The 18,183-nt window shown below is 36.0% G+C and overlaps 5 protein-coding genes across 8 annotated transcripts; 4 read left to right on the top strand and 1 right to left on the bottom strand.

Moving 5' to 3' along the window:
- The first annotated feature begins 398 nt into the window (after positions 1–398).
- On the top strand, positions 399–7,268 carry LOC110843039 (tyrosine-protein phosphatase non-receptor type 14). Of its 2 annotated transcripts, XM_022088949.2 has the most exons (19): positions 408–877; positions 976–1,050; positions 1,283–1,356; positions 1,450–1,551; positions 1,625–1,746; positions 2,045–2,091; positions 2,152–2,317; positions 2,647–2,740; positions 2,825–2,950; positions 3,031–3,227; positions 3,305–3,603; positions 3,688–3,936; positions 4,017–4,096; positions 4,191–5,031; positions 5,111–5,329; positions 5,410–5,589; positions 5,668–5,836; positions 5,908–6,050; positions 6,133–7,268. In XM_022088949.2, the coding sequence occupies exons 1-19, from the start codon at positions 779–781 to the stop codon at positions 6,259–6,261; spliced, it is 3,411 nt and encodes a 1,136-aa protein (XP_021944641.1). In that variant the 5' UTR covers positions 408–778; the 3' UTR covers positions 6,262–7,268. The 2 variants fall into 2 exon arrangements, with proteins under 2 accessions (XP_035702974.1, XP_021944641.1); XM_035847081.1 differs by lacking the exons at positions 5,668–5,836; positions 5,908–6,050; positions 6,133–7,268 and having other exon boundaries at positions 399–877; positions 5,111–5,274; positions 5,410–5,548.
- LOC110843040 (ER membrane protein complex subunit 7 homolog) lies at positions 7,025–8,888 on the bottom strand. The gene is made up of 4 exons (XM_022088950.2): positions 8,732–8,888; positions 8,337–8,573; positions 8,045–8,230; positions 7,025–7,975 (listed from the first exon to the last, which is right to left on the bottom strand). Exons 2-4 carry the CDS (start codon positions 8,571–8,573, stop codon positions 7,664–7,666), a joined length of 735 nt encoding a protein of 244 aa, XP_021944642.1. The 5' UTR covers positions 8,732–8,888; the 3' UTR covers positions 7,025–7,663.
- A 62-nt stretch (positions 8,889–8,950) lies between these two features.
- Positions 8,951–11,808, top strand: LOC110843042 (poly(U)-binding-splicing factor PUF60). Its single transcript, XM_022088954.2, has 8 exons — positions 8,951–9,112; positions 9,231–9,644; positions 9,730–9,875; positions 10,032–10,165; positions 10,254–10,804; positions 10,892–11,022; positions 11,111–11,302; positions 11,406–11,808. The coding sequence occupies exons 1-8, from the start codon at positions 9,088–9,090 to the stop codon at positions 11,643–11,645; spliced, it is 1,833 nt and encodes a 610-aa protein (XP_021944646.1). The 5' UTR covers positions 8,951–9,087; the 3' UTR covers positions 11,646–11,808.
- Positions 11,809–11,948: 140 nt separating this feature from the next.
- On the top strand, positions 11,949–14,634 carry LOC110843677. The gene is made up of 10 exons (XM_022089688.2): positions 11,949–12,257; positions 12,330–12,382; positions 12,467–12,678; positions 12,790–12,912; positions 12,993–13,056; positions 13,134–13,276; positions 13,334–13,465; positions 13,542–13,779; positions 13,857–13,960; positions 14,042–14,634. The coding sequence occupies exons 1-10, from the start codon at positions 11,984–11,986 to the stop codon at positions 14,130–14,132; spliced, it is 1,434 nt and encodes a 477-aa protein (XP_021945380.2). The 5' UTR covers positions 11,949–11,983; the 3' UTR covers positions 14,133–14,634.
- A 682-nt stretch (positions 14,635–15,316) lies between these two features.
- Positions 15,317–17,868, top strand: LOC110845084. Of its 3 annotated transcripts, XM_035848708.1 has the most exons (9): positions 15,317–15,500; positions 15,587–15,744; positions 15,835–15,951; positions 16,033–16,141; positions 16,211–16,292; positions 16,884–16,914; positions 17,071–17,171; positions 17,243–17,370; positions 17,452–17,868. In XM_035848708.1, exons 1-9 carry the CDS (start codon positions 15,472–15,474, stop codon positions 17,681–17,683), a joined length of 987 nt encoding a protein of 328 aa, XP_035704601.1. In that variant the 5' UTR covers positions 15,317–15,471; the 3' UTR covers positions 17,684–17,868. The 3 variants fall into 3 exon arrangements, with proteins under 3 accessions (XP_035704601.1, XP_035704600.1, XP_021947136.2); XM_035848707.1 differs by having other exon boundaries at positions 15,317–15,744; XM_022091444.2 differs by lacking the exon at positions 16,211–16,292 and adding an exon at positions 16,447–16,507 and having other exon boundaries at positions 15,317–15,744.
- The last annotated feature ends 315 nt before the right edge of the window (positions 17,869–18,183 follow it).

Genomic DNA, 18,183 nt, shown 5'->3' on the forward strand with positions numbered 1-18,183 from the left:
GCCCGGCTTTTTGGAAATGATAACTTCATTCCTCATGAAAAAAGGATGAGGAATACGATGAGATCATTTAAAATATCCAGCGATGGATATTTCGGCCAAAAATTAATAATTTTCGACACGTTCTGTAATCTCGCCTAACCCTCATAATGATCATGATACCACATTAAATGCCTGTAGTGATTGATTGATAACACACTCCTCCGTCATTCCCTTATCTGATCCACTTACTTTTCATGAGAATAAATAACTTATTATTTGTACACTAATCTCTGCTATGCATATGTAGCACATGGCAAGGATATAAATAAGCGATGGTAAAATGAGTGCATGCTTTTTGGATCAAATTTGATGAGCTAGATTTTCTTTAAAAAACTAAATATTGCGAGGAGGATGATGTTCAAGGTAGGGGAACGAAATGAGTTGAAGACGAAATGTTGACGGACTCAAGATGAGAAAAATTAATAAATAAACTTAAATTAATTATCGTTCCCTTTTTTACTTGTTTTTTTTATATTTTAATTTTCCTTAAAAAATATTTAGTTTATTTATTTTAATCAAAAGAATTTAATCATTTTATTTGGGTACTGATTTAGAATAAAACGGGTTTTAAAAAGTTCAGACTGCATCACGAATTGATAGCAATAATTATCAAGTTTTATATATAGTGAATGAACCTACTCACTTAATAAATAGCAAATAAAACAAACATAACTGTAAATTAAGTAACTTCCGTCCGTTGAAGTATAGAAATACTAGGAATATTACAAAAAGTATTAACATGCCACTCCGGATTTTAAAAAGGAACTCGAAACAATACAATGTGGTTTCAAAATCTGCCTTCGTCATCTCCGTGGAACTGCTTGATAATGGGGTTATGGTAAGTTTGTGACCCACGGTTCAATTTTAATTAAGAAATATGTTATTAGTTTATTATGAACAGATATTGATTGTGAAACTTATAATAACAATTAACAGGAATGCACCCTGGATTCAGATTCAACGGGAAGAGAGTGTTTGCTCAATATTTCTCAACGATTAGGTCTCCATCAGGTAAAAAAATTGAATTTATAAGTATCAGTCTGATACTATCAGATCAATAGTACGATTAATTGACTTTTAGTATCGTAATCGTAACGTTAGCGGTAGGGACGATAACGTTAGTGTCCCTTATAAAATGATAAAATGTCAAATAATATTGTATCAGCAGTTATCAAATACAAAAATGTCAAATGATACTGTTGTCAGCGTTGTGATATGTATTTGTGGGTTTTTGAATTTGTAGCCTGAATTTTTTGGTCTCCGCTACATTTCTCGTGGCGTTCCTCCTCGCCATCGATGGGTGGATTTGGATCGTCCGTAAGTTTCAAATGCCAACACATATACAATTTTATTAACAATTTATTTTGGGAAAAACATGAACGATCCAAATTTGATCATGCTATATTATAGATTGAGGAAACAATTGCAAAAATATGCACAAGATTCACAACTTAGTTTGGGCGTCATGTTTTATGTGGGGGATGTGAACCTTTTGAAAGATGAGATGGCCAGGTAGATAATTTGAAAATAATGATATAATTTATTTTGACCTGCCTTTATTAATGATGTTTTGTTTACGTTGTAGATATCACTACTTTTTGCAATGTAAATCTGACGTAATTGATGGAAAGTTAAACTGCAGTATTGACCAGGCAATCTCACTTGCGGCATACAGTTTACAAGGAGAGTTTGGAGATTTTGATCCAGGTTTGGTAAAACTTTGTCTAATACCCAAAAGCATAAATTTATTGGGTACTTCAACCCGACGCTTCTCCTTATCAGTTGGGGAGCGTCGGTTCTTCCAGTTTGAATATAAAAATAATGAGCAGACCCCAGGCGGAATTATTTAGTAGTTAGGCATTGTATACAATGCATGTACATATCTGAGGAAACCGACCTTCCTCGGCTTGCTCAGTTAAAAATAATAATATACATATTTCATATGCACTTTGCAGACATCTAATCCTCATGATATTTTATCTAATTTTGGCTTAATATTTTCCAGAGAGACATACTGTGGAGTATTTAAGAGATTTTGCAATACTCCCAAAGGTAGGTTGAATTTACATATACAACTAAATAAATCTAAAATAACTTTGTCTATGCATTTAGGATTTGATCTCAACTGGAAAGTTACCTCAAATCAATGTCGATGCCTTATTTGAAGCCGTGGTTCGTCAATATCATTCAATGATATCTTTCCCACCACCATTAGCAGAAATTTATTACATCATGGTGGCTCAGCAGTTGGACGGTTATGGACAAGAACCTTATCCAGGTTAATATAATGAATATGTATAACAATTGTGAGAATAATAGTATCTATCAACCGACTCAGCCATAGATTATGTTATCCAGTTAGAAATGCGAAATCTTGACAAAAACAGTTTAGGAAAATTTTTGATTTATTTGTTTCTCGTGTAATGGCCATTTCGAAAACTCCAATCATTCCCACTTTTATTACTTTTGATAATCCGATTTACCTAATCCAAGTATTTTGCGAATCGAAGCCATGCTACATTCAGGAGTTCTATGAATAATACTTCATTGTTTATTTCACATTTCTATTTTTTTCACAGTATTAAGATAAAGTTGTTATTGTTATAGCCAAGGATGACGCTGGGAATGATATTTTAATTTGCATTTCCGCTAATGGGTTAATCATCCGACGTCGGGATTGGACTCACATTGCTGCATTTAGGTAAATAATCGAAAGATAAAAATATGAATGATTTGTACTATATTGAATTTGTTAAATTTTGTACAATTGCTACTCTTTCTAAAGATGGATAGATATCAAGTCTCTTCTTGGCCACAAGAGACTCTTTGTTGTTGAAAGTTCACAATCTCATCGAACAATGCAATATCACTTTTCTGATACTGAAGTCGCTAAATATGTACGAAAAATATGGTAATATAAATAATATAAATATATATTATTATATACATAATATAAATATTTATGTATAAAAATATAAAAACATTTTTTAGTCTCTTGCAAAGCACATTCTATAAAGAAAACATCCAGTCGGAAACAGTAGGACCACAACAACAAATTGCAACAGATAATCAACATATCATGCCGAATCAACAAGATCACCATCCAAACAGAAATATAAACCTGAACAATCATCATCATCCTGGTGGTGCTCATATGGGAAACATGGATCAAGGAGCCTATTTTCCTGGTACAACAAATGCATACAATTTTATTTTAAATTTCAAATATATTATTTAAATGATGCGATTATCTTTGACTTTATAGGAGTCCCTCCTGATCTTCTTGCTCCAACCATGTCCTCTTCGACAATTGGTGCTTCGTCCAATTTCTCGTCGTCTATGAACAATTCGTCATCATCATTCAATCAAAGTGGTCTTAGTTTAAATTCCTCGTCGGCTTCAGCGCTTAATGTAAACCACCAACTTCATTTCAACCAGAATCATGGAATGTTTCCTTCACAGCCTCAGTCACATCTTTTTCAATCTTGTGCCCCTCATCTGCTTCAACAACAAGGAGTAGCTGAACCACTCATGTTTCACCATCCAGGCGAATTGTATAATCAGGTAAATAATCATGTAACTGATAACGTAAACAAAACAGTTAAACTCATTTAGAACTGGATTATTAATTCACTCTATTTTTAATAGATACAAATGATACCTTCTGTTAGAACAAATCCACTGGCTGATCTAGGTGGCGACCTGGAATACTCTAATGGTTACGGCAGGGCCGTTTCTGATTATACGGCTGCTCTCCAGCAAAAATATGGGAGCGTGGGAATTCCAGATTTGTCGTCAAGAAAAAGTTCATCGCAGCTCTACTTTTCCTCATCTTCTGGAGGCGAAAGAAGTCGAAGTCAGAGTCAAACTCTGCAACAAATTAGGGCATCATTAGAGGTTACAAATTTTACAATTGTTTTCCTTTGTATATTAGTAGCGTGGGTGCTTGCTATTGATACATATATAATGATTCACAGGAAGAACCAATTTATCAGAATGAAATAGTTTCGCAAATGCATTCCATGGAGTTACGCGACTCTGCATCAAATTCCAACAGGTACGACAAATATCGATAGATTCGATAGACCACACAAAATTGTGAAAATTTGTACTTTTAAAATCTTTTATGCTCTTATATATCTTATTTATAGTGCATCCGATGTCAACGGAAATGGACAGGCCTCATCCAGCGATTCTGCCGGCGGCACTATCGCATTGGATAACGAGATATCTGCAAATACTGAAGTTTCAGCAACTTCTTCCCCTTCATCTTCAATGATATTCAAGGACAAAATTACCGATGCATACCCAAATGAAAGTAGCTGGCTAAATAATCCATCAACAATGAACTTTATGCAGTCTCAACCCCTCACAACCACTCAACCCCCACAATTACAAAATGAAACAACAACTCCTTCCATCTATGTGTTTAAACCCCCTCCTCCTTATCCTGGTCTATGCTCAACGTCTTCAGTCTCGAATTCTGCTGGATCCATACAAAACAAGAGTAGTTCGGGGTCAAATCAGGAGATTTCTACTGATTCGTCTGTCTCAAATTCTACGACTTCATTGTCTAGGAATACATTTTCGCAACCAGCAACAACAGATTTAACTATAGCTCAACTCTCGCCTTCAGCCACTTCGTCCATTGTTAGTGCTCAAATACATTCTGAACCTGGACGTCAAGAAGAGGAAGAAGAATTACCAAGCAAAGAAGATAATGATGAATTGTCAGAGGTGGGCGGAGAGGAAATATTGGAAGTGGAAAAAGTGAAACCTACTGTTATGGATGATTCAATTGCATCGGTTACTTCTTCGACTGCTACAAGTTATACTGAATGCTCAACAAGCGCAAATAGCTCATCAATTTCAACTTGCGTGGATGAAGTTGACTCTCCAAAACCTTCCTCAAGTACAAGTTGCTTCCCTGAAATTCGAATACAAAGTAGAATTATAGATGATCGTTGTCCAGCTCAAAAATCTACGAATAAAGTAAGCATGTCTTATATAACATTGTCGGTATTGCTGATTGTGTGTTAGCATAAAGTTACATATTTTCAATATCAATCAGGCTGGACAACTATTTGGGAAGGCCATTGACCCAGCAGTTCTTCGTGAGTTTCAAGCAATTCCAAAAACCAAAAATAATCCTAGTTTTGCCACAGCTTTGAAACGTGAAAATTCCAAGCGGAACAGAACCCCGGACATCCTTCCATATGAAGATAATTCTGTTCGGTTAGGTCCCACGCGACAAAATCCGAGTGGTTACATTAACGCTTCACCATTGTCGGCAATAAGAGCATTCTTAATTAATTAATTCAATAAATACCAATTAGCCTAATTCTCATTGACTATTTAATGTAAAAATAGGTGAAAATTGGCGATCGCCAGTGGCTGTATACCGTAGCACAATTGCCTCTGCCTGGAAATGGATCTGCATTTTGGCAACTTATTTGGGAAAAGGAAATCAAAGTTATCGTTGCACTTGAAAGAGATTCATCTGCTCTCTTCTATCCCCTTCAGAAAGGAGCCACCTTATCCTTTAATGATGTACACATGTTCATATTTTTTTGTGGAATTTTTGGTAGATGTACATATGCTTTATTTTTTCTTATAATTTTCATCTAGTTTCAAGTTGTGGAAAGCAAAGGCGAGCGTCGTAATAGTTCCAACCTGACAATTGCGAGAGAGTTCAATTTGATTTATACTTCGAAAAAGAAGCAGAGGAAAGTTTTCATACTCCCGTATGAGGAAGAGTGGAAAGATGACGTTCCAGTTCACACAGAACATTTTCTTTGTAAGCATAGAATATTTTTTATGCAAAATTTCTTTTAACAAGAGTTATTAGTAGCACATTTATTTTTGCAGGCTTTTTGGAAGAAGTAAATTCAATTCAACGAAAAGTTAGCGAACCAACATTGCCTCTGACCGTGCTTTGTGGAACGGGTGCTGGCCGAAGCGGAATATTTATCTTATCCGATCTCCTTCTTCACGCTGCTGATTGCGGACATGTAAATAAAATGATCCCAATTCAAATATTTGTTAAAAGTGATGTATATAAAATTAATGGTTGTTGTTTATTTGATTGATTAGAAATTACGGTGCGATGCTCTGCTCAAAGTCCTGCGTCAGCAAAGAATGTCCCTCGTCTCAAACGCGTCACAATATGCCTTTGTCCTTCATACATTGGCGAAATATTTAGCCCAATCAAGGCTTATCTAAATATGTATATGCTAATATTTGTACTTAAATTCATTTTATGCACAAGTTGATTATTCTTAAATCTTGACTGAATCAGTTAGGTTACCAATATTTCTACTTATCAGACACTCCGACTTTATGTGATACAAGAACGATAGGTGGACATGCAATTCGTAGTGTAGTATTTATTTTGCTTTGTGCTGCAATATTATTCTATTACTTATGTACGTACTACGTAAAATTTGGCAAGTGGAATCAAGTAGTGTGTAATTTCTCACCCCGCAAGAATTATTTACACGGAAGTTGGTCGTCCAAAATGACTTATGGTAGAATGCACATATATTTATTTATCTGCATTTTTATATTGGATGTAATCGATCAACATATCATATTGTGCTTGGTACTTACACTTACACGATTTCGTAAAGTCTGGCAATCTCCCTTTCCAACGATTGCATTTTTGAATTTTTACACATTGCACATTCGCCGTCTGTATGCACTGAACTTTTTTTAATTTCCCAGTTGTCCAATATCAGCACAATAATAATTTAATGTTTTATCAGTTTTAGGCCGCTTGTATTATTTACGTTATTTTTAGTTGCAGATTTTTTAGTTCACTTAGCTCCGACCGCACGCAAACTTTTACATGAACATATATACTCTAACTTAATATTATTTATTATATGAAAACAAAAGACCTGACTCGCGTTGAACTGCCGAAAAATTTTACCAATCATTTGTATGTATAATGGACAATAAAATGAAGCCAAACTTCTTCAGTAAATCGGTTATCCAACATCCTGACTTTGGTATTTATTATTATTTATATTTGTATGATGCTTTTTTATAACATGATAAATGTTTCATTAAAAACCGTTGTACAATAAACATGCGACCTTCTTAATAATATTTACACATACGGAGACAATTATTACTATTAATTATGACAAGGAGGCACTTAATTAATTATCAATTAATTACAGGATAAGACATCTGCACTATCATCTATGCAATTAATCGATAAAAGATTAAAATGAATCATCCACATGACAGGCAGACATTTATGTTTTAAATAATAATAATAAAATTATACAAGGTTTCCTTACTTGTTTGGATCACAATATTCCCAATATCTGACTGACATCAATACTGAGTGACAACTTGGGTTCTTTAGTTAGTTTACAACCTATTTATTTATATGGTTCGAATAATAATTTATATTCCTAGGCTTTGATTTGACGATAATAGTGAAGAGTGAAGGTGGGACAACAAATATTCTCTCTTGATACCATTGACATGATGTGTTCCTGGGGCATACGTAAAAAAAATTTGGAGTCCTTTTGTTTGTCTTTGTTAAAAAAAAAGACCAAGAAAGGTTTAAAACAGATAACTATGAATATAGTCTAGCTACTACAACCCTTTGTTAATTATTCTTTTTCCCTTTGATTGCCTTCTTCTTATCCTCTGAACTTCCAGATCCACCTCCAAACCAATTAGCCAGCACCTCCGACATCTCGGGCATCTCATATTTGGGCATTTGCATAGCTTCCATTTCTTTCCTCGTTTCTGGGTCAGACATCATCTTGGGAAGAATAAGGATGAGTACAAGCGGCAAAACCATCATTAGCACCATAGGGGAAAATAGAACGTCTGTAACTCTCCATTGTTCTCGAGGAATAAAATATTTATAAGGTCCAGTAGGATTGAGTCGAAGAGGGTAAGGTAGATGCGTCACCTATGTTCAAAAATACGATGCATTCAGATTGTTTCGTATAAGGTAGGCAGGTTTTTGGTTAATAATTACCAGTGCAGGTTGAATATAGTTGACCTTTCTTGCTCTTAATTTTCCTTTTGATGTGATATCCACACGAGCAGACTCATATTGAAAAAGTGGATGAAAAACTTCAATTACGAACGATCCTGCGGGAAGTCCCTCAACAACAAAAGATCCGTCTTCTTTCAACAGACCAATGTGTTCGCCTCCATTGACCTACAAAAAAATGATATGCCAATTAGATAGATGATTCAATCCGACGGATCTTAGTATCTTTCTTAAAATTGTTGAAAGGATGAATTTGACATTGTTTGTTACGTACGAAAATTTGTGTATTAATAAGCCAGTCATTAGTCTTCTTCTCCATTGGAGCAATTACTTTTCCCTCAATCCTGTTCCAGGGATGACTAACACCACGACCAGTTGTACTAGAAGACGACGATGACCCTGAAGACTCTTCAAGTGAACCACCGCCCACAAGTGGTTCACTAACACCAAGCCCAAGACTAAGGCTGGAACTGACGAGGAGAAGTAGAATTATATGTTGAGGGAATCCCATCTGTAATTATTTTTATAATTGATTAAAAAGAGATTCAATAGAAGAGTACTCAGAATGTAGTGCAGCACTACTAGTGCTGCTGAGTGAAGGTAACAAAAATGCAAAATTGAATAATTAATTTGGTAAATGGTAACCAAACCATCTCCGTCAAATCTCACCTTTATGAAGTTATTATAATCAGATAAATATACAAATTCCAACCAGATCGGCGTTTTAAAAAATCAAAAAACTGTAAAGAGTAGTTTAGTAGTATTAATTTTTCGAAAATTTTGATTTTGAAAATATTTTCTTTTCCTTGGGGCTGAATCTTCTCGTCACTTTGCTTCAACTTTGAATTTCGCGGTAGAATTTTTATTGGGGTAAGACTGGACAGGCGCTGGCTTTGAAACACTAATCGATTTTTAGTAAATAAAATAAACAACGCCGGTCGCATCTCAATCGCGAAATTGAATTCTTATCAAAACACAAAAGGGATTTAAAGTTTTTAACTATCAAAGGTTAGATTGACTGAAATATGGACTCTGCTGTTTTAAGCTCAGGTAACAAGCTCTGAATTGAAAATCTGAAAATAACGTACAAATTACTTTTCGTATTCTTTTGATTTATTTTTGTCAACTTAAATTACGCATTCTATATATATTATTCATTAATTTGTAGGTTCAGGAATGGCCAATTACTCTTCCGGCGTATATGTTGATCCATTCTTAAAGCGACAAAAGATTGAGGACATGTCTCCCGAAGAGTTCCTCGTCGTTCCCATCGCTGATCTTAATCAGAGTGGTCCACTGACGGCAGGTCCAGGTGCAAAACGCGACGTTGCTGCTTCAATTCTGGGCGTTGCACTACCAAAACTTGAACGCCGGGATCAAGATGATATTGCGAGGGCAAAAAAGTATGCTATGGAACAAAGTATAAAATATGTCTTAATGAAGCAGACGCTAGCTCATCAACAACAACAGGCCAAATCTCTTCAGAGACACCAAGCCCTCGTCCTAATGTGTCGCGTCTACATTGGTAGTATTAGTTTCGAGTTGAGGGAGGATACGATTCGTCAAGCTTTTGCTCCTTTTGGTACGAAATTGATATCATGAATGAATTCATTTTTAAATAAATCTATTTTACTGTAATATCTGACGTGTTAATTCCCTTTGCTTAGGTCCGATCAAAACTATAAATATGTCCTGGGATCCAGTGGCACAGAAGCATAAAGGATTCGCCTTTGTGGAATATGACCTTCCTGAAGCGGCACAACTGGCGTTGGAGCAAATGAATGGGGTTATGATTGGTGGACGAAATATCAAGGTAGTAGAGATTTAATTTTGAATTAATAATAGTTTAGAAGAGTATAGTAGTTCATTAGAGTGGGTCAAAGGGCCAAAGTGTGTAAAGCATTAGCAAATAGTGGAGTGTGAATAAGAAGGGGATCGGAATTATTTATTTAACTGTTTTCTAATTTAGTGTGGACGAGATACAAGGATAAAGTTTTCGCACATGGATCAAGTCATTGACGAAGTTATGGATGAGGCAAGAGAGTACCACCGAATTTATATTGCCTCAATTCATCAAGATTTGACCGAGGATGATATTAAAAGGTAATCGGACAGTGACGGACGCATTATATTACTCTTCTCTGTTACTCGTTTGAATTGAAATTGGTTCGTTTTTGGTTGAATGTTTCAGTGTTTTTGAGGCTTTTGGAAAAATAAAATCCTGCAAGTTGGCTCCTGGCGCTGCCCCTGGAAAGCATCGAGGATATGGTTTTATCGAGTACGAGAATGCCCAATCAGCAATGGAATCTATTGCTTCCATGAATCTTTTTGATCTTGGTGGGCAGTACCTTCGAGTTGGGAAAGCCATAACTCCACCGAACGCGTTGCAAGTAGTAGCCCCTGGACAAAATCAGATGCCAACCGCAGCCGCCGTGGCAGCGGCTGCGGCTACTGCAAAAATTCAAGCGATGGAAGCAGTTACCAATACTGCTGCGGTTTTGGGACTTACTAAGGAACCTTCAACTCCACCCATGGCAGTGGCTCCGCCCGCACTCATTGTTCCGACGATTATTCCAACGTTATCCAACATGTCGGGTTTGGTCAATCCACCTCAATTGGTTACCCCTACACTTGGAAGACTCAGTTCGATAACTCACGCTCCCAAATTGTCATCAGTTCCTCCACCTGGAATTGTATTGCCACCCCCAGGTTTGGTTACACCGGGGACAAGTAGTGCTTCCGGTAAACTACTTTAAACATGCATAAAAACACACGTATAAGTCGCTAAGTACTTACTTATATATATATAAACATTTTCTACTTTTTAAGGATTTGGACCAGCGGTTCAAATACCTCCCCCTAGCATTGCCGTCCCCACAGCAATCGGAGGAATGCAGGTGGGAAAGGCAGCAGCACTAGCTGCAACTACAGCGGCCGCCGTTGCAGCAAATGCAGCAGTTGTAAGTTTTGTTCATTATGTTAATCATTGCATTAAAATAATCGACTTTATATGGTAATGTAATAATGGCTTTGTCTTGTCAACTACAGAAAGAAGATATTATGAAGAAATTGACAGAAGTTGAGAGTGAAAATACCAGCTTGTCGTCACAAGAAAACATGTCAATTAGAGGTCAAAGTGCGAGACACATTGTAATGCAAAAACTCATGAGGGATGAAAGCTCTCCTGTTATTGTCCTCAAGAATATGGTAACTCCAGAAGACGTTGATGAAACATTGCAGGTAAATTATGTAATACTTGTAATCTGAATCATTATGTAAATATATATATAGACATTTATACTAAATCACTAAATATGCTCTCTTGTATGTAAATTATTTGCAGGATGAAATTACAGAAGAATGTCAAAATTATGGGACTGTAAATCGTGTCATAATTTACCAAGAAAAGCAGTCTGATGAAGAAGATGCTCCAGTGATTGTGAAAATATTTGTAGAATTTACATCCCCCGTTGAAGCAGACAGAGCTAAAGCATCGCTTCATAATAGATTTTTTGCCGGTCGTAAAGTCATCTGTGACATTTATGATTTAGTCCTGTATCGAAATGAAGATTTGTCCGGGTGAACAGCATGAGTGACTGAAATTATTGTATGTATGTGTGTACTTATATGTAGCTATTTAATAGATATATTTTATACTTGTACGTAATATTGAGACAGTTTTAATTTGTATTCCCTATACCGCTGGAAGTAGTTTAAAATAAAAATTAATCACAAATTCATTACTATTTAGCAGTTCAAAGACAACTTATTGAATGCATAATTATATTATCAATACAATGCAAATTGACCAACCTGTCTCTAGAACGATTTGCATTTTTCCGCTGAATAGTGATTTCATTTTTGCATTTCCAAGCAATCCATCATTCTGCCTACATATTATTGTGTCTATTCAATTTCTTTATGTTTTTGGTCTTTTTCTTTAGCTGGTTGATTTGCTCTCATCATTTTTATTTTATTTTTATATTTTTAAAGCTTTTATGTTGCATTTTCTTCAAGTTTTTAACCATGATGATGAGCACTGCTAATAAGACTGGTACATCTACCGGAAGTGTGGAAAATGGATGGTCCAAGTACGTCGTTTTCCTTGTGGGACCTGAGAAAGAAAAAATGTTTGGTCTCAAATCCCAGCTAATCGCAAAGTCGCAAGCGTTCTCAGAGATTGTCTACGCCCAAGGTGCACAAGTTGATAATTTATAATTATAAAATCTGCTTTAATTAATAATATAGTCGTTCTTAAATAATATAGAGGAAGTTGAGCATCCGGAGTACGCTGCAGCCTCGTTCGGCATCTTCCTTAAGGTATCCATTTACAAAGCAATACGGTTTTCATTTGATTATCTGGGACATTAATAAATGTGAAATATTACTTGGTATATGAATTAGTATATCAACTCTGACAACCTGTGTTTCGCCGAGAGTCATGTTTGTGACCTACTGAAACTCGCATTTGTGTACGAGATTCCCCACATAACGAACAAGTGCAGAGAATTTGCAAAGGCAACCCTGTCACTGGAAAATTGTCTAAAATATCACCTCTCCGCCATGCTCTATGAATTGGATGATCTTCAAACTCTCTCGTTTCGTTTTATGATCAAGTATGTCAAAGTAAATGTTTCATGATTTGCATAATGTTAACAAATCATTCATTTTTAATTTTTAACCTCTGTATGTACGAATTAATTGACTTATGTCTGATCCATATTTAGACAAGGACCAGCATTTCTCCATCATCCAAATTTTTTAAAGTTGGATGCCCTTACTTTGGGAAGCATAATAAGTAGGGACGATTTCATGGTTTTGGAAATTGATCTTTTTGTCCGACTTTTAGCGCAAGTTTTTATTTTACTCGAAAATTGTATTAGAAATGATTTCGTTAATTATTTCATAATGTGTCTCATGTAACTTCCAGTTGGGTAGAAGCAGAATGTCATCGCTTACACTACCCTTCAGACAAGAAAGAGTTTAATCGTCGCGTAAGAAGTTTTATTTATGCAATATGTTTTGTTTTCATGTCAAGAATAACTAACAACATTTTTAACATATTATTTAGGTATGTGGAAATCTTTTTCAACACGTCCGATTCACCATGATGGGTGCAAAAGAGTTTAGCAATGTGGTGATACCCACAGAAATTTTGAGTAAAAAAGACATCGATGCTATTCTACTCAGACATTCGACACCGTGGCAGCTGTGGTAATTTAATAATATTTATGCATTTGTATTATGCACTCCTTTAATATACTTATGTAGGCCGACTTTGCCCTCGTCGCCGTATATTGAACGACCACGTGTACTTCGACCCTTAATAAATGTTCCTCTTTACAACCAAGTTCAATACAGTTATCGACGGGTCCATTGCCCAAATGCACAAGAAAGTTTGAGGTGAGTTGTGTGGGTATAAATATGAGCGCAATTTAGAATTACGAAGGCTCAAGGACTGAATTTGTGGCATTTTTAGGTTCCTAGCAAGTCACGACATTTACTTGGCTGGGATTGAATTTTTTGGGCCAATTTTAAACGGACCTTTAACATCGTACAAAATTAAATATCGTTTGGAAAATGAATTCATGAGTTTCTATTACAAGACACCATCAGAATCGGCAAGCCTTTTAACTGCGCACGATTTTGAAGTGGAATTCCCTCATCCAATGAAGATTACTGCACAAATTCCCTATAAGCTAGTTGTCTGTTTGGAGGTACACTAAAAATCTCACCACTCATGACACATTGTCCAAGTTTTCAATGATGACTTTGAAAATGCGTTTAACGACAGGGTCAAATTAGCCAGTTTGCTCTGTTTCCGGTACCACAAGCGGTAGTTATGTACAACAACAATCAAATTTCCATTCATATGTCCGACAACCAGAAAGAAACGTGGTACTTAATTTTATGTTGCATTCTATGTTGGGTATCGAAAACTGTGACAACTTTTCCTTAAATGTTGCATTGTTTATGTAGGGGATCGAATTATCACATCAATTTCAACATGGACCAACAACCTGAATCTCCAGGCATTATCAAGTCACTTCTTTTTCAAACCATGGATTGACAACGGAACTCAATTTATAAAGTCATTATATTTTTCTCATATGTTATCGGTATCATGTACACTTACGACTACTTTTAATTTCTCAAAATGGGGCATTTGTCAGAAAATGTCCTTTTAACTTTAACCTTAGTTGGTTTTATTTTTATTTTTGGTTTTTAACGCAATGTTTTAAATTATGTTCGTCTGAAGGCAGATACTTCTACTCTAAATAGAATATACTCGTACAACTACACTGACAATGTGCATATCCAGCGCATAAAAAATGTACACTGTCAAATTATTGGGAGTTTAAAAAAATTATTACCTTGTATGTAGGCTATTATTTTGTATGCAGAACTCGTATTTGAAATCGTCTCAGTGATTTTGGTAATGATCATGACTTGAGTAAAAATTTTGCTTTTGATACACCAATTTAAAATATCCTGATATTATCAATCATAATGTGTAAAGTTTTTTGCAGATCGAAATTCAATGAAAGAATAAAACATGTATTTACCATGTACGTATTTGTCTCTTGTGCTGACCGATTTTTGACACATTTTTCATGAACGACTTACAATCAGGGTTTACGACTACAGATTTCATTTTTCGGCAAACAATAAATTTGGACAGAACGAGTTGACTCCTGACATGATAATGTTCATTCCGATGGCTATGATGTTGTCACTCTACTCGTGTAAAACTAAACTAACCCGACCACTGAACAATTTTATTGTCTTGACTGTCATTTCATTGTCTTCTTTTTCAAGAAGAAGTGTGTATGGTTGGTGGGACACAAATATACGACTATTATCAAACTATCAAGCAGAATCGGTAGATGACTTCTTGTTATGTTCCGTATTTGTTTACGCGTATAATGTCTCCTTGTTATTTCCTGACCATGACCATGACCGTGATCAACCACAGTCACCAAGCTAAATTTATGTCGAGCCGGGTACCAAAAAACAGCATAAACTACTAACTCCCATTTAATTTGATTCTACCATTTACATACATACGTAGGTTTAAAAAAACACACGTTCATTACACAAATACAATTCTTTTTATTTGTCTAGAATTTGATAATAAATAACGGTTCCTTTATTTCATTGTTTTTTCGTACTTGTTGGTAAGTAAATCGTCAGAATTCCTATAAATTGTATGGATTGCCCGAATTTCATTCAGTTCCTTTTTTGCAAGTCATCTCGAAAACAAACAAATATTAGAAAAGAAAAAAAGCGAGAGAATAAAATGTGGGTCTTACAACGGGTTTCTTTGCAGTGTTTCTTAGTACTTTTTTGTGGGCTCTATTTTTCCATAATTTCGTGTCAAGAAGAGAATGATAATGTAGGAAGCGGAAATGGTGGTGTCAAAAGAAAGAGCAAAAGGGTACAAGAATCAAAGTTTAAGAATAACATGTACGATCAAATTGCACAAGAATCAGATCATGATTCTGGGAATGGTAATATTAACAGCAATAATAACAATATTCATTTGTCCTCCGTCCCCTATACGGCATACGGTATGAGAATCCAGAATAATATCCCGAATAACAACAACGACAATAATAATAAGGCTCGGAATCCTAGAGCGGAACCAAACTATATGAGAAATTACCATTATTCCTCGAGAGGTATTTTACGGCGTGTGCTATATTTTTAGGTGATTAATGGTGACCGATTGGAGACGAATTTATTGAATTCCACTTATTTGATTTATAAAGATTCTCCTCCTCCTCCTCCTGGAAATTGGGGAGGTGATGGGCGACAGATGAGCTCATTCAGCTTGGGTGGACTCCAAGCTGCTGCCTCCTCCGCCCCCGCAGACTACGCATTTGGTGGTAATTTACCATCTGGCATGCAATTTTAGTAGTATCGTACGTTTTGAGTTGCGAAATATTAATAATTTTGGACGCTTTAAGATGCTGAAGATAATTCGGTAGCAGCTGGAGGACATGGGCATCAAAGTTATGGCCATGGTCATGGCTGGGGTGGAGGTCATTCTTCTGGGGGTCATGGTCATAGTCACGGGTAAGTACAGCAATCTACCTACAGTGCAGAATGTAGTAGGTGTGTATTTTGTTAAATGTCCAAAATAAGTCACACCAAAGGGCATGAAGAATCTGTGAACAATTCAGCTGTGGGCCTTCTCGGGTTCTTAGCCTTATTGTCTCTCATCCAGGTGAGTAAAATGAGATGTAGGTTCAAAGGGTTGAGCAGGTCCGTCGATTTTTACCATGAACAATAAATAAGTTTCATAAAGAGGGTGTGCACATATTTACTAATGTAAGTGCATGAATATATTTATAATAATTTCATCCGGCTCACAAACACAGGAAGGACTGCAATTCTGCACTGGGCCTTCTGGGTGTACTAGGACTGGCATCATATTTGCAGGTCGGTATAGAATTCATATTTGTTTCATTTTATGATTTAATATGCAAAGCTTTATTGGACAAAATATATTTTGTTGCCTTGTACAATGCCCTGTATTGCTTACATTGCTTCGTATGTAAAAGATGGGAATTAGCTGACGACGCTTTTTTATTGCATTTTCAGACGACATTAACAAGAAAAGTTTATTGACAGTCTTTCCTGACTGGTGGAACATTTTCAAGGCTTGAATAGATTTACAAACATACAGACTCTTTTCCCATTGGAAATACATAATAATACTGACCAATTAACGGACCTGCCCAACCTAAGCCTCTACAAATTAAATTATTGGGCATATTTATATGTGTAGTAAGAAAAATTATGTTGGTTTTGACAGAATGTCCTTCGGCAGATGTCTACAACTGCAGGTAGTTTAAAAAACAATTATCTTAAAAATAATTGACTAAACTTTGATATAAATAATCCGTCCATAAAATAAAGGGTACAAATTAAAGCTGTGTCATATTGAACCTAAAAATATAACCAAAAAATCAAGTGAAGTCAATTTTCTTTATGACCTTTAGCACCGGGGCGAAAACGTCGTGATACGTCCGAGGGGTTTATCGACATAGATGAACAGACCGGACCAACGGATGATGTTACCCCTACACTCCTGCCCCTTTTGGTAATTCCACAATCTCCGTTATTCTGTATCTTGAAATAATTACACATGACCGAGTTATTTGTAATGCGAAGATGTCCTTGAGTCATGCTCGAGATGGAAAGGTGCCCTTTAAATGTGCTTACCGACCTTACTGCATCGCCAACTCCTTCCTAACCAAACGACTTGGAGATATGGGCAGCACGGTGTGCGACCAGTTGACGTACGCGTTATTTTTTTTTTTATTATTTGTATCTACAAAAAATATGGCATATATTCCTTCATAAAATTTGTGCAATGTTAGAGCGGTGATGGAGTCGTCGGTAGAAAATGTTGGGCTGAAGCCGAAGTGGCGGAGGAACAATGCGATGCGAGAATTGCGGCTCGCAGGCAAGACGGGAGCCAAGGGTCGAGATTGTTACAAACGCTATCCCCACTGTTCTCAATTGGACCGCATTTCTCAGCCAAATTCGACAAGCTCAACGTCGCCACCTTATTTCCTTCCATTTGGAAATCTTGGCGAGTTTCTAGGCTAATTTTAACACGTCATTCATCAACGTCGTTATACATATAAACATATATCATATTTATGAATTTAGTATATTTATATATTTATGTATTTATTTATTCCTGGCTATTCAACGCAGTATTATGTGTAGATTACAGTTTATCGACTATTGCAAACTGCACGTATAAATAAAAAAGTTTAAAGAAGCGTGAACACTTGAAGGTGTCATTGTTTGTGTAGTAAATAATGCAGCTGACCAAAAAATATACCAAAAAAACTCTTAAAATATCGGTATTTTATTCAAATCTGGGAATAAGTAAGTCGCCGCAAGTAACGGGGTTTAAATTGAAAATTACAGGTTGCGGATTCTATTCTTGTGCGTATCGTTTTTCATTCGATAATCCCACCATGACCAACAATTTTATACAGGCATTTCTTCAAACTAGATGGATGGGTAGCTAATGCGACAATAGGGCAACAATTACATACAACAAGAACAGCTATACAGAATTAGTTTTGGTTGATTTG

Source organism: Folsomia candida, unplaced genomic scaffold (genome assembly GCF_002217175.1).
Source record: "Folsomia candida strain VU population unplaced genomic scaffold, ASM221717v1 Fcan01_Sc002, whole genome shotgun sequence".
NCBI classification, from domain to species: domain Eukaryota; kingdom Metazoa; phylum Arthropoda; class Collembola; order Entomobryomorpha; family Isotomidae; genus Folsomia; species Folsomia candida.

Coding starts and splice junctions, on each gene's coding strand:
- LOC110843039 (XM_022088949.2), top strand. CDS start 779: ATGCCACTCCGGATTTTAAAAAGGAACTCGAAACAATACAATGTGGTT. Junction 2,318..2,646: donor TGGACAAGAACCTTATCCAG/GTTAATATAATG, acceptor TTATTGTTATAG/CCAAGGATGACGCTGGGAAT. Junction 5,032..5,110: donor CTCAAAAATCTACGAATAAA/GTAAGCATGTCT, acceptor AATATCAATCAG/GCTGGACAACTATTTGGGAA.
- LOC110843040 (XM_022088950.2), bottom strand. CDS start 8,573: ATGGGATTCCCTCAACATATAATTCTACTTCTCCTCGTCAGTTCCAGC. Junction 8,231..8,336: donor TTATTAATACACAAATTTTC/GTACGTAACAAA, acceptor ATTTTTTTGTAG/GTCAATGGAGGCGAACACAT. Junction 7,976..8,044: donor ACTATATTCAACCTGCACTG/GTAATTATTAAC, acceptor TTTTGAACATAG/GTGACGCATCTACCTTACCC.
- LOC110843042 (XM_022088954.2), top strand. CDS start 9,088: ATGGACTCTGCTGTTTTAAGCTCAG. Junction 9,645..9,729: donor TCAAGCTTTTGCTCCTTTTG/GTACGAAATTGA, acceptor CCCTTTGCTTAG/GTCCGATCAAAACTATAAAT. Junction 11,023..11,110: donor TTGCAGCAAATGCAGCAGTT/GTAAGTTTTGTT, acceptor TGTCAACTACAG/AAAGAAGATATTATGAAGAA.
- LOC110843677 (XM_022089688.2), top strand. CDS start 11,984: ATGTTTTTGGTCTTTTTCTTTAGCTGGTTGATTTGCTCTCATCATTTT. Junction 13,057..13,133: donor AGAAAGAGTTTAATCGTCGC/GTAAGAAGTTTT, acceptor CATATTATTTAG/GTATGTGGAAATCTTTTTCA. Junction 13,961..14,041: donor GACAACCAGAAAGAAACGTG/GTACTTAATTTT, acceptor TTGTTTATGTAG/GGGATCGAATTATCACATCA.
- LOC110845084 (XM_035848707.1), top strand. CDS start 15,363: ATGTGGGTCTTACAACGGGTTTCTTTGCAGTGTTTCTTAGTACTTTTT. Junction 16,142..16,210: donor GGTCATGGTCATAGTCACGG/GTAAGTACAGCA, acceptor GTCCAAAATAAG/TCACACCAAAGGGCATGAAG. Junction 16,293..16,883: donor CCTTATTGTCTCTCATCCAG/GTGAGTAAAATG, acceptor TGGTTTTGACAG/AATGTCCTTCGGCAGATGTC.